The sequence below is a fragment of the Pyxicephalus adspersus genome, chromosome 5 (assembly GCF_032062135.1).
Source record: "Pyxicephalus adspersus chromosome 5, UCB_Pads_2.0, whole genome shotgun sequence".
NCBI lineage: Eukaryota > Metazoa > Chordata > Amphibia > Anura > Pyxicephalidae > Pyxicephalus > Pyxicephalus adspersus.
In genome coordinates, this window is record NC_092862.1 from 141,573,624 (window position 1) to 141,587,301 (window position 13,678).

At 40.7% G+C, this 13,678-nt stretch overlaps 1 protein-coding gene across 1 annotated transcript in view; it reads right to left on the reverse strand.

Moving 5' to 3' along the window:
• Positions 1 to 13,678, reverse strand: part of DGKB (diacylglycerol kinase beta) — a 293,858-nt gene that overhangs the window by 198,849 nt on the left and 81,331 nt on the right. Inside the window, exons 4-7 of the mRNA XM_072412954.1 lie at positions 13,012 to 13,088; positions 8,584 to 8,604; positions 7,378 to 7,531; positions 4,147 to 4,290 (exon numbers count right to left, since the gene is read on the reverse strand). Coding sequence (XP_072269055.1) covers positions 4,147 to 4,290; positions 7,378 to 7,531; positions 8,584 to 8,604; positions 13,012 to 13,088 — 396 coding nt within the window. The remainder of the gene's footprint in view (positions 1 to 4,146; positions 4,291 to 7,377; positions 7,532 to 8,583; positions 8,605 to 13,011; positions 13,089 to 13,678) is intronic.

Sequence of the window (13,678 nt, forward strand, 5' to 3'; positions counted from 1 at the left end):
ATGTTCTTTTAGCACTGCAAACTGTTTATCGGCATCTGGCACCACACTGGCACCCTGCAAACTGCCCCCAGGTACCCAGGTCATGGACAGCTGACACAGGGTGCCAGCATGAGGACCACATGGGCACTAGAGGACTTAAAAGTCATTATGGTGCCACCTAGTGGAGTCTTTATCTTTATCTTTGTCCATCTCCTGAGCTTCCCCACTGGCTAAAAGAACAAAGGGGGATTAGGGGGTCAAAACAAGAACATGTGAGCCTCCAGAAGGGGCATATGCACTAGTTGACATTTAAACGCTGAAAAACTCTTTAAGATGCCACTCCCAATACCCAATTCCCTTATTGTGGACTCGGATAATGGCCCGGATCCCCAAGTGGTTTCCCATCTCCAGCTCCCCTGCTGAACCCTCTTTTATTAGAAAGTCTCACTTCCCCCTGTGTAGCAAGGTGATCCTCATTCTTCCTACTCCCATGAAACTTCATAGGCATAAAGTTATTTCAGGAGGAACTAAAACCACATGGAATTGTCTCCGGCTTCAAATCTGATTCCAACATTTCTATTGTGTTTTCACCCCTCCAGATTAGAGTAGAGCTCTCACTGTTTGATGTACCATATTGCAGATTTTTATTCTTTTAGACTTTTTCCCTTACTATGGAATGGGCTGACTATGGATCCTGGGTTCTAATAGCAAAATCCCCTGCAGCAACCTTACTCCTGTTGGTGATCCTAACAAGTCTGCTTATAAAAGGAGGAGTAGTGGCAGAGCTGTCATCATCAATGTATTACTAAGGATCAGTGCTGTGGATAGAAATTGCCAGGAAAAATTAAAAGGGGGGGGGGGGGGTCTGTCTACAGAATTACCTCTGACATTATTTTCCTGCTAATTTCTAATTCTGCTCAACATCTCACCAATTGTTTCCAAAATGAGTAGCGAAGCCTGCCCATTGCCAGCATGCTGCAAAGAAGGATCCTTGCTCTCCATTAGAGATAGAGTGTTTTTAGGCTGACTCAGCAAGGGGTATGATAGAAACTTGAACAGAGTCAAAGCTGGCAATGGATAGGCTTTTCTATTCAGAGCTGGGCTTATTTTATTATAAAATGTACTCTAAGACTTGATCCAGATTCTTTTGATCCATTTGGAATGTATTCAGCATATTTACAATGATTTTGAAATCAGTTCATCAGTAAGATCAGATGAACTTAATACCCTAAAAATAATATATTTAAAAATCTTTTTGTTCATTGTTGCTGAAAATGATGGTATTGCACATCTTAATAACCCCAACAATCCTAGAAAAGCTCCAATGAAACCAATGACAATGAAAGAAGATGGTTGTGTTTTAAGCAAAATTATGTGAAAAGTTTTCCTCTATTTCTTGCAGAATTCTGAATACAGATACAGAATACTGATGACAAAGTATCAGTGAAACAAGTGATGTAATTATCTAATTTTTCCACTAGAGGACACTGTTGTACCATAAAAATGCATAAGGAAATCTTGTAAAAAAGATAAAGATAGAATAAACTATATAATTAATGACAAGCTTTATAAAGAAACTCTGTCAGTATTTTTAAAGGCACCCTTTGGACACAGCTGAAAGTGTTGGATTCTGCCGTAGCTCTATAAGAAATTATAGATCAATGCAATGCATTACAATGTCCTATAGTGATTCATTAGGTGCTGTGTTCTAATTACATCATTTGGATTGAGTGCTGTACAAAATATGAAGTCACTTTGCATATTGTGAGATTTACTGGGAGGTTATAGTTTGATTTATAATTGCCTCTTACTGTTACTCACCATTAGCACTTCAAAATCTAATTAATCTACTTACAGAAACCTCTAATGGGAAGAATAGGTAAGCTGCTATTGCTGATATCTCATGCTTATATCATTAAATGGTTGGCTGTGTGGCTACTCCAATGACTTTTTCCTGACCTAATGACCTCGAAGAAATTTCAGGGACTGGGACATCACATTGATTTTGCTGGTTGCATGATTGCCAAAGGTCAGGAAATCAGAGAGAATTAAGGCAATAGGCAGCCAGACATTAGTGGAAGCCCATATATTTCTCTTATTACTGGTGTCTTGTAAGTATGTATTTGTTTGAATAAAAACATGAGCCCAGGTAATGCACATCAAAGTATTTACATATTCTGGAAAACACAGGGCAGGGCAGGATGAGGTTCCTTTAGGATCAGGTGATCCATGTAGCTGCCCATCGCTGGCACCTTGCCAGCCACTCGTTCACTCGAATCATAACACTGCTTCTTAAATTCTTTTTTTATCTGTGTGGGTCCTGGTGCCCTTCAAGACTAGTAATAACCAATGGCTCCACCTATGGTTGGCTTGAAGTAGGGGAAAAATGGGGCAATTGTTGATTTTCCCATCCCCCCTTCTAGAACACTTTCTCAAACTTTCTTTTCATCCAATACATTAGCTCGATGTATGATTATTATACTGCTGATTATAGGAGGATGTTGTGTTTGTGTGTGACATGGTTCCTGGACATGACATGTAGCTTTCGGCTGCCAGAGATTCCATTACTAGCTTCCATTTACTTGAATAGGGACAAGTTCCTTCCACTGGGAGCTGCCGTTGAATGTCTTTGGGTTGAGGTTAATTGAAGTTGCCACTGGTGCTAGAAGACTCGAGAAGGCCCAGTCCTAGTGTGTTACTTCCCCCATCTCCTAGATTGTAAGCTCTTTGGGGCAGGACCTCCTCCTGTCTGTATTTGTCTGTCATTTGCAACCCCTATTTAATGTACAGTGCCGCGTAACATGTTGGAGTTATATAACTCCTGTTTATTCATAATAATAATAATAACTACACTCAACCACACAACACAGTGTTTGTCAAATGCTCTAGCTGATTCTAGAAACTATATGGACCCCTACTGCCTCTGGCATTTTTGCAAAAATTTTCTCGAACTTTCGATGGCTCCGCAAAATTTCAGCTGATTTTGGGAAACCATCTGAAGATGGAGGAAATTATACTGTGAATTAACCTCCAGTGCCGGGGTTCGCACACTGTTCTCAATGAATGTTGTCACAACCGCATTCATTGAGAAGATCCCTGGCACTGGAGGTTAATTAACACAGTGGATTCTCAGTGCTGCAATCATTGTTGAAGCCCTGGGAATCTTGTTTTTGCGATCCCGGGCACTGGAGGTTAAATGGGGACAAGTCTTCCCATTCAAAACATCTAATGCTCCCTGATTGGCTGATCAGAGAGTACTAGAGGTTTTGAATGGGGAGATTTGTCCCCCTTTAACCTCTAGTGCCGGGGATCGCACACTAAACTAATCAATGAATGCAGCCAGCGCTGCATTCATTGATCAGCACAGCCCGCAGTCTTTTTTTTTTTTTTTTAAATTCTAGCTCGTTTGGCGAAATTACACTGGACATTCTCACTTACAATTTCGGTAAGCGAGAACAGCCGAATTTGCTGCAAGATCAAGTTTTAAAAACTTGCTCGCTCATCCCTAAAAAGGATACATTTTCATCAGTGATCCAGCAGACATGAAACGGATCTGGTCCGGGACTGAAAACATTTGCTAACAAATAGCAAATGCCTTTTAAGGAATCCATTCTAAGTTTGCTGGATCACCCAGGTTCACCAATGAAAGTGTATCCTCTCTAGCCTTGGAGAGCTTTAATAAATCAGCCCAATGGCTTAAATACAAGCAAACAGCCAGTGAAATGTGGACCACCCAACTTGGCTGGTTCATGCCAAGTGATTAGATGGGTAATGATCCTAAAAATTGACTTGACCAATCGTACAGCCGTGAGTCATTCTTGGCACAAGTCAGCCATGGTAGATCCCAGGTTTCTGTCTTCAATGTTTTCTATAAGATAGATAATGAATTGATATAAAAAATAAGCAGCCAATGGAGCCTGGACCTCGGATCAGCACACCTTTTTTCTGTGACAATATGCTGAATTGAAGAGCGTGACACAAAACACATGCAAAGAGAAATGAGGATGTTACTAAGCTCCTGCAATACAAATCACTCCACACATGATACAATTGGAATAAACCCGGTAATTGGTGTGCAGGAAACATACACAGAAAATAAAACACTAGAAAGTGACAACGCCGCCTCTGATCTCAGTCATGAAAGATGATGGGGCTTCATATACTGACACTCAAGCTTGTCCTCCGGCCTTCCTCTCTCCAGCAGGGATAAGTAACAAACGATGTCTTTCAGCTGAATCGTGTCTGGTGGACGCAGAGACACCGGGGAAGAAGATCGAGATGAACTATTACTTCTGTAATTCATTCGAAGACCTAAAGAAAAAGAGAGAGTAAGTGGAATTATAGAAAGCATTGGCAGCAGTCACAAATACTCCTGAGGTCTATTTGAAATTCACCAAACATGCTATGGTGGAGAATCAATATCTGCCATTGAAAACACTCGGACTTACACATGGACTAACAGGATTTTCCACCATTTAATATTTGATGAATGTCAGGTTCACTGGTTTATAAAAAGAGAGGGTGTAGAAGATGAGACCAACAAGAGACCACCCAACATCCAAACAAGAAGGTAAAACCCCTTGCAGATATAGAAGATGTGATATTTGACAATTTGTGACTTTCTTGTGCAAACCCGGAATGGATTTCCTACCAATAATTTGCAATTAGTTGTCAAAAGTTTTCCATCCAGGCTTGGTTGCATTCCAGATTTGCTGCATCATGAAGCCTCTCGGACGTTGGTCTATCTTCTCCAGTCTTGGACAGCTTTAATAAAATCCAATGGAAGCCCTCATCTGTTACTTTGCAATGAGGAAGGGGTATTGCTTTTAGGATTTCCATGTGTGACATCATTGTCCACAGGTATCACTTGGGCATCCTTTCATGGTATCACTGCCCATGGAGATTTGCCTATGGAGATACTTAATTCTACTATAGTGAAATCACTGCTAATGGGCCTCGTCTGAGTAAAGTCAAAGACCATAAGGATTAGCTGTATAACATCACTATTCATGAGCATGTCTAATATGATATCCATGACCATGGGGATTCCCTGTGTGGTATCATTGTCTTTGGCAATTCACTTCAGTGATCATAGATGTTCTTTTTGTGACATCAACGCTCGTGGGTATACCTTGTGTGATATCATAAACCATACAGATCCCATATTCCACTATTGTGGTATTAGCATACCCTGGTTGTCATCAATGACCATTAACATCATATATATGACACCAAAAATCATGGACATCCATTGTGACCATCAATGACCATCAGGATGCCAAGTCTGATATCATAGGTCATGGGCATCCTCTATGTTACATCAATGGCCATGTGGATCCCTTGTGTGACCTCACTGCTCATGAGCATTCCAGTGTGGTATCAATGTATATAAGTATTCCATTTGTGATATCAGTGATCCTGTTACACCTCTCACACCCGTTCCTTATGTGATATCACTGACCATGGGGATCCCATATGACATTATGCTCGTAGGCATCTTCTGTGTGCTATCAATGACCATTTATATCACCTGTGTGACATCACTGCTAATGGGTGGTCCCAGTGTGCCATCAATGACCATTGAGATCCCTTGTCTGACATAATTTCTTATGAGTGTACCCTGGGTGACATTACAAACCATGGGGATCCATCATTTGACATCACTGCTCATAGTTGTCCCTTGTTTGACTTCACATACATACTTCATATGTGGCACCTTCCACATATATACTGCAGAGGTCAAATTAAAAGCCTTAACAAGAAAATTGTTCTAAATTAGTTTATAGTCTGGGCCAATATGTCTTTAAAGGGACCCCATGGAGTGCTCTGCGGCTGATCATGTAATCTCTTTACTGAATACATGATAATATAAATGAGAAAATGTTTAAACATGTGATAGTCATACCAAACATTAGTTTTAATAAAGGATGCAATAGTAAATCAAAAGAATATTTACTATAGCCTATATTCTCTAATAATTTATATTCTATGTATAAGAAAATATCAACAAATTTCTAATTTGTCCGTTCTTGCTCAAACCAACAAATCAAAATTGCAAATGCCGACGGATCATAGAAGCAATGGTAATACCACTTAAGATTTTGCAATCACATAATGTGCCAAGCGCGCTGTTGTACAACAAGACGTATATGGCAAATTATCTTGGCGTTTATCACCTGACAGCGTCAAGACATCTTTTGTCTCTTTGTTGGATTGAGAAAACACGAATGTGTAATTACAATTTCGCAACACGTGGATGAAGCTGGCGATGACAATCTATCTATTGTGGGAAGTCATAACGGCTGGGACAAGATGGTATAATTGTTGTCGCAGTGACAAATGACAGAAAGCGACTGCTGATTCATCACTCTGCATGTTTTCCAAATGTGAACCAACTGTACCTCACAGGCTGTCTTTGACATGCGTGTCTGTATGCAAAAAATTGGATTCAACCATGTTGCCCTTATTCAGGGCAAAATAACAATATATTTGTGAAGGCCTTCCACCACCCCATCACCACCAACATCACCACCAACATTATCAACTGATACTCAATTTGCCAGCCCTACTGTGCTGCTCCATCCTCTGCCCTAGCTGGTAAATACATATGGTTCTTCCATGGGTGAAGCAGGTAGGTGACCCCCCCATATGCCAGTATTTGGGTGTAGAAACCAATTACTTGGCCCAAGCTCCATCACATGAAAGAAAAAGTGACTTATCCTTAGCACCTGCCACTAGCCCATACTGGAGAAAGGAAAGGTGGTAGACCACTTGCAAGGTGGACATTAGATGGAGCAGGAGGCCTTTTTAGATGACCTCAGTGGGCAGCTGGCAATGTTATTGTATGGAGTGGTTGGTTAATAGGCCAATTTAGCATACTCTTTGCACTTTATTTGGGTAAAGGAATCCCGTTCCTCATACTTCTTATTGGTCCTCTTGACCCCCACAGTGTGACAAAATAACCCATCCCTATGGGAAGAATGCAGCAAACTTTGGCCTCACACAGGTTTACCAGCACCATTCTACCAAACAGATCAGCAACAATGGCAGGACAGGGCGGTATGTCCAAGAAGAACACCACCAGACACATAAGTTGTGCAGCTGGGTACTTTTTAACATTTATCTCATGCTGGGCATTTTTTAAATTCTTTTTTTTTTTTTAAATAGAGGGTTTAATGTTCCTACAGCTTGATGAACCAAAGGTCACCATTGTTGCCAGAATATTCTACTTTCCTAGTCATGGTCATCCTCTGGCTTCAAATTGTCCCTGATCCCAAAATAGGGGTGCATACAATGAGTTCTGGTTGGATTTGCCTGGACGCATAGTCGTTCCAGGTGAGCGAATGAAAGTATTGAAGTCGATCGGCTCGGAAGCCTTGGGCTGGTTTCAAGCCTTACCCCCGGAGAGAAGCTGAGATTTGCTCTGCATTGACGGGCTGGGATTCTGGAATCTGTTTCCAAATGACATGAAAAGATGTTTGCAGAATTCATCCGGTAACTCGACTTCCAGAAACGTTTTCATAAATAACTGGAACCCTTCAAAGTCAATTGTCTGAAAAAATAATAAACCAAGAATAAGACCAATTGAAATCTATTTTGTATATATATTTTGTTACTTATTGTTATCTTTTTTCTTCCCCCAGCAAAACAACTACATATATATCTGTCCGTTCGGTCATTTCAGTTAGGTGGATGATATCACTTCCTGGAATGAATGCAGTGGTAACCCCCGTATGTCTGATTGGATAGTGAAGTAGTTGAAGAAGTCTAGTTCTAAATTTTTTTTTTTTATACTTATTGAACAGATATAAAAAAACATTTTCAATGAAATCAACCATAGCCAAGAGCAAACATATAAGAATAGTTCATTGTTAGGGTTTATATCCATTCTAATATCCAATACCCTTATATAAGCCTAAGCATTGGTAGTTCTCTTTAAGGCTTTTTAAAAACATGGCATCTGTATGCCAAGGAGGTATTATATATATATTTATGTAAAATGTGTCGGATGTCGGGTGGGGATGGAATAGTGGCAACTGGGGCGGCGGAAGGTGTACAGATGATAGTTGAGGGGGTTCCACAGAATGGTCCCTGGGAAGGATGAGGGTCAGGTGCAGTAGTCAAGGTAACCATGCAACCGTGCAGATGTGCAAATAGGATGTACAGGTGTTCTGGTGGGTTTAATGATTTGGGGGGGGGGGGGCCTTGAGAGCTGGGATAGGTGTATAGGACTGGGATGGGGTTTTGCAAGCACCATAAGAGTAGCAGGTAGTGCTTGCGGAATAGTGAAATTTGGTGAGTAAAGGGTGAGAGTTTAATTGCTTTTAGAATATTGGAAGAATATTCTGGGGGTAGAATAATGGATGTAGATTGGAGAAATTAGATGGAATGTATTGCAAGTCAGAGAGAGTAAGGTTGTGCAGTGATGGTGGATAGGCAAGTGGGTACAATGGTGAGGTGTTGGGATGTGTATGGCAATGTAACGAGGGCATATGTGTGTTGGCACAAGGACAGTGAGAGAGAAGCATCTCTCAATGTTTATTTAAATATATACATATATGTGATGGTACCGATACCTTTAAATACAGAAGAATCCATACTCACTTGTTTCAGGATATCTTGCTTCTGCATCACAAATGGAAAAAAAAGAAAGGATCCAGTTAGTTCAGAACTTTTACTACATCAATGTTTCAGGATTATACTTTTTTTTTGTTAGAAGGTTTCTGAGCCGGAATGGGAATGTCCTGAAAATGCGCTGCAATATCCTTGCAGAGAATGGATGTAAGTAAGAACACAGCATATTGGGCATACCCTCAGGTGGCACTGGGCAGCTTGCTCTAAATTGAAAGAGGAGAGGTTGATCAAACTGCCTGAATGCATTAAGACAACTGAGAAAATTGCAGTCGGATGATTTGCTTGGTGTGTCAATCAATTCACTAATCAGAATTGGGTAGAGTTACAAACTTCTTTAAAGCAAGCCTCACTTACGGGTGCACAATTACATGGCACTAGATGGCACTGTTCATTAAAAAATAATTAAAACTAAGGAATGACTGCATGAACCTGCACATAGAATATAAGGTGAAAGGTAGGTAGACATCCCTCTATATTATTTGGTTCAGGTGTTTCTATTTAAGGGTGGTATTTTGTATCATAAAAAAGACATGGTAGGTAATTGTACTCTTTCAGCCTTGTGGTCACAGTTTGTTGAAGACCATTTTCTGTTCCAGAGTGACGGTTCCCCAGGGTACAAAGCCAGCTCCATAAAGACATGGGGTCACCAGTTTAATATGAAAGAACTTGAGTGTCCTGCACAGATCCCTGACCTCAGCCCTAATGAACACCATTGGAATGAATTGAAATGCTGATAGCAAGCCAAGTCTTCTCATTCAACATCAGTATCTGATGTGTGCAACAATTTCCAAACACACCCTCCAAAATCTTGTGATAAGCCTTCCAATAATAATGGAGACTGTAATAGTGGCAAAGGGTGACCAACTTCATACTAACAGCTATGGTTTTGAAAATGGATCAAATAGGCGGGCAGTTTAGGTGTCAAATTTTGGCAATTTTGCTATCCAGGGCTGGTTTTATTATAGGTCAAACTGGGTTGTTGTCCAGGGACCCAATATTTACCAGGACCCTAAGTAACAGAATGGCAAGTAGTAGGTTGAAATGCTATGCTTATGTTTTGGGCAGTAATGACTGGGAGGTTTGCAGACAGGTTCTCGAGGAGGACAGAAGGTAGACAGAGGACAATAGGGAGAGGGTTGTGCCATATTCTGATTAGGAAAAAAAAAAACATTTAGACAGAATTGTACATATATAAAGTTAGGTGAAGTCTTTCATCTGTCTGTATCTCCACCATATACTTGTTGTCTTGGTGTAAAGTAAAAACAAAACCCCTGCCAAAAACAACAAGCTGAAAATGAATAGTTCTATAAAAAGTGCTGCAATATTTACCCTAAGCCCAGAGGTTTCCATTGCAGTACTTTTTCTTGCCAGTAGATGTCAGATACCACCTAAAATCTAACTAGAAGGCTCTCTTGCAATAGCCTAGAGCAGGGTCGGCAAACTTTTTGGACTACTAGGCCATTTCAGGATGTCAAGAAGACACACTAGGCCAGAAGAAACAAGGTGTCCATGGAAAGATTTTTTCAAACCGTGACTGCAAGCGAGCAGCCTTAGTCTTTCGCTCATCCGCGGTGTAGTCTCTGTACGTGTGCGCGTGCCTGGCATCGAAATGCCCTTTGAGATTCGACCGCTTGAAAGTGCTGTTAGTTTCGTTGCACACTAAACACAGGGCTTTGTTGCCGCGTTGGATTAGGAATAATTTGTCAGTTCATTTGGGGTTGAAGACACAACGTTCGAGGTCAACCTTCCGGGGAGACTGGTAGCTGCGCGTTGCTTCTGCTCTTTAGACATAGTAATTGGGCTTACTCTGTGGGAACTCGCTATAACACTTCAATTTAATTAGGCCGGATCCAACAATAAATAACTAAGGTGGCGTTAGGTGTTAGGCCAGACTGGAATGCTGGCTAGGCCGTTTCTGGCCTAAAGACCGGAGTTTGCCTATCTTTGGCCTAGAGTATCTTCTTGCGAGATTAAGTTCAGATAGGCATTTGCTGACATTGGATGGCTGAATGTAACTGCTGTCAATCAGCTCTCAATTGCCAAAGCACTGTTTAGCATTTATACAAATTTGCATGGTTAAAATCCCATTTTGTGCAGGCATTGGATTGCATTGCAGTTTATGAAATGCTTTATGCAGCGTCTTGGGAATGTCCATATGACAACTCATATATATAACTCCCATCTGAAGTTAGCCTTAACCTGCCCTGCATTCATAAGGAACCTTCTTGGAAGGACGGTCACATGATGCCCAGTGATGTGAAAGAAGAGGGTAAGGTAAGTATCTCAGTTTTGCACCTACTGATATAAAATCTACCACTGACCCTGAGTCCTAAAAATAAATGGAAGGGGCGTCAAGGTTACCTTGGCATCTACGTGTGTGTTTTTATGAGATGTATGGTTACCATATAAAGAGTTTTTTGCACTGAAAAGGAACAATGGATACAATTGTCTGTTTTACAAGTTTTTCTCTTATTGTATTTCATCAGCTGTATCGTGATGTGCTGAATTCTTTTTTTTTTTGTTTTACTGAAAAATGAAGTCACTGGGCCGGACATAAAGTATGATTTATATTCTTCATGGTTAGAACAATCTACTTATCTCTGACGCTTGGCACAGTCTATGAATACGAGATGACAGAACTTTATTCTTTTGTTGTTTGGTAACAATAAAATGAAATTGTGTTGTAAACTTTATCTCAGGAAAAATATTGATTCTCAGCTAAATCTCTGTGGTCCCACTGTGCAGGTATGGCCAGGGGCAAGGAAGATGATTGCCCTGGCTTAATCTGATTCAGGTAAGTATATATCGGGGGCAAGGGAAGGTGAGAGAGACTGTTGGATCACCAGCCTCGGTCCAGTGCAGATAATGGACACAAGACTGACAATACAAAAAGGGGAATGCAGGAAACCTAAGCTAAGTCTTTTTTACCTGGCCAATTGGCCCCCCATCAGCAGCCTAGAAAAAGTTCCTTTTTGCTGCATTGGGTTTAGGCAGAAGAAAAGGAAGATTCTAATGGAGGCCAACATCCACACACGGAGCCTACCATGGATCAAACCGAAAAGGTGATTTTGCAGTTTGACAACAGGGCACAAAGCTACATCTCAGAGCAGCGGATGATATTCTGAAACTTTAAAAGTAAAGATCCAAAGTATTCTAATGTTCTCCGTTTCAGAACTTTCGTTCTCTGTGTATGTCTGAAGAGGGTCGTTTTTCTGATGTCCACATCACTGAATGGCTTGGGCACTTTCTATTTTCATGGATACATGGTTAGGTTGAGTCCTTTAAATTCAATCACTAGGGCAATAAACATATCTCAGATAAAACCCCATAAACAAAGTTGATCCAGAGGAAGGTAAAAAAAAACCCTTATAACTCCGGTTCGTTTTACTCTAACAGGGCAAAAGAATTCCTTCCAGATCCCATAAGGCAATTGACCCGGATCACCAGTCTCTGTTGTCTTTACTTTAAACATTAATCCCCAGTTATATTTTGTGCTTCTAGAAATCATCCAGTTTTTTTCTGAAAACAATTTAAAGAACTTTTTGAAACTACTTCCTGAGGGAGCTGATTTCACATTTTCACACACCTTACAGTGATGAATCCCTTCCTTATCCGGAGATTAAACTTCTTTTCCTCCAGACGCAAAGAGCGCCCCCTTGTGCTTTTTAACAATCTCAAAGTGAATAATTGGGAAGAGAGTTCTCTATATGGACCGTTTTTTTATTTATACAGGGTGATCATATCCCCCCTTATACGTCTCTTCTCAAGGGAGAATAGATTCAGTTCAGCTAATCTCTCCTCATAACTGAGCTCCTCCATTCCTTTTATTAGTTTAGTTAGACCTTCTCTCCACTCTTTCCAATTCAATAATGTTCTTTTTGTGAACTGGTGCCCAAAACTGGACTGCATATTCCGGGTAAGTACTTTGCTAGCTTTAGATATTGCAGCTTGGCATTGCCTACTATTATTAGGTCTATTATCTACCAAAACTGCCGGATCCTTTTTTGGTGCTGTCAAGGAACTTAGACAACAAATTAGTGTAAGCAGACCTTCCTCCATAAGATAAAGAAAGCTTAGGTTATGTTGTGTGATTTGAAGGGGGTGGGATGGGTGGATTACATGGAGTTGGTTTGGGACATGAGATGAATTTAACACCAACCACCATGTTAAAGAAAACCTTCTTCTTCATTCTGCACAATGTTACCTGACTGTCATATTGATCCAATAGCCCAGAACAAGCAAGGACTTTCTTGACCTGCATACTTGTTCCAGACTATTTACTCCAGATATTGACGCCAGATGGGAATCCCTATACTTCTCCTAAGGGAATGTATATTTATCCTTGATTCTATTCACCAGGCACTACCTGCACAGTAAAGTGAAATGGGAAAGCCGTACCTCTTCTGGATTATATTTTGCCAACACACCATTGCCATGAAATTCTTCCAAGACGTCTTTCAGCTTCTTCGTGGAATCTTAAAGAAAGACAAAGAAGGGAAAATACCTGTGAATTATCACTGAACAGCATAAGGAGCTCAAAGTAATGTTATGCTAGATTGGGCTACATTCTCAATATTGGATGATTCCAAACAATGGTGACACTGTGACATTTGATGTGTTTGCCTTCTGCCATATTGTAAACTCCTGTTGTTAGGGCTGCAGGCCTCTTTAAACTACCCTCATAAATCAAAGCTTTCTCTGTGTATCTTAACTTCTATTTTACAGCGTGAAATGAACTTCAATGAGCTTCATCTTCACTGCCAAGGTAGAGAACAAACAGATCAAATATTTATGTGTGACTAAACCTTGATAATAGAGGAATACATACACTGAGCAATACTGCACAACCATATGAGTCATTTTATTATTCAATTTTGCAGCACATAGACACTTGTAATGTCCCTCGCCCTCCTTCTTAGCTAACTGCAAGGGTAGTTAGATGTAGGGTTCCTGCATCATCATGTGTGGCCTACAGGTGGCAGTGTGTTTTAGAGCATTTCTGCCCCCTTACCTCTTCGCTAGGCTATGTACCCATGTGTGCTGGGTCTAGAAAGCATCCAGTGAC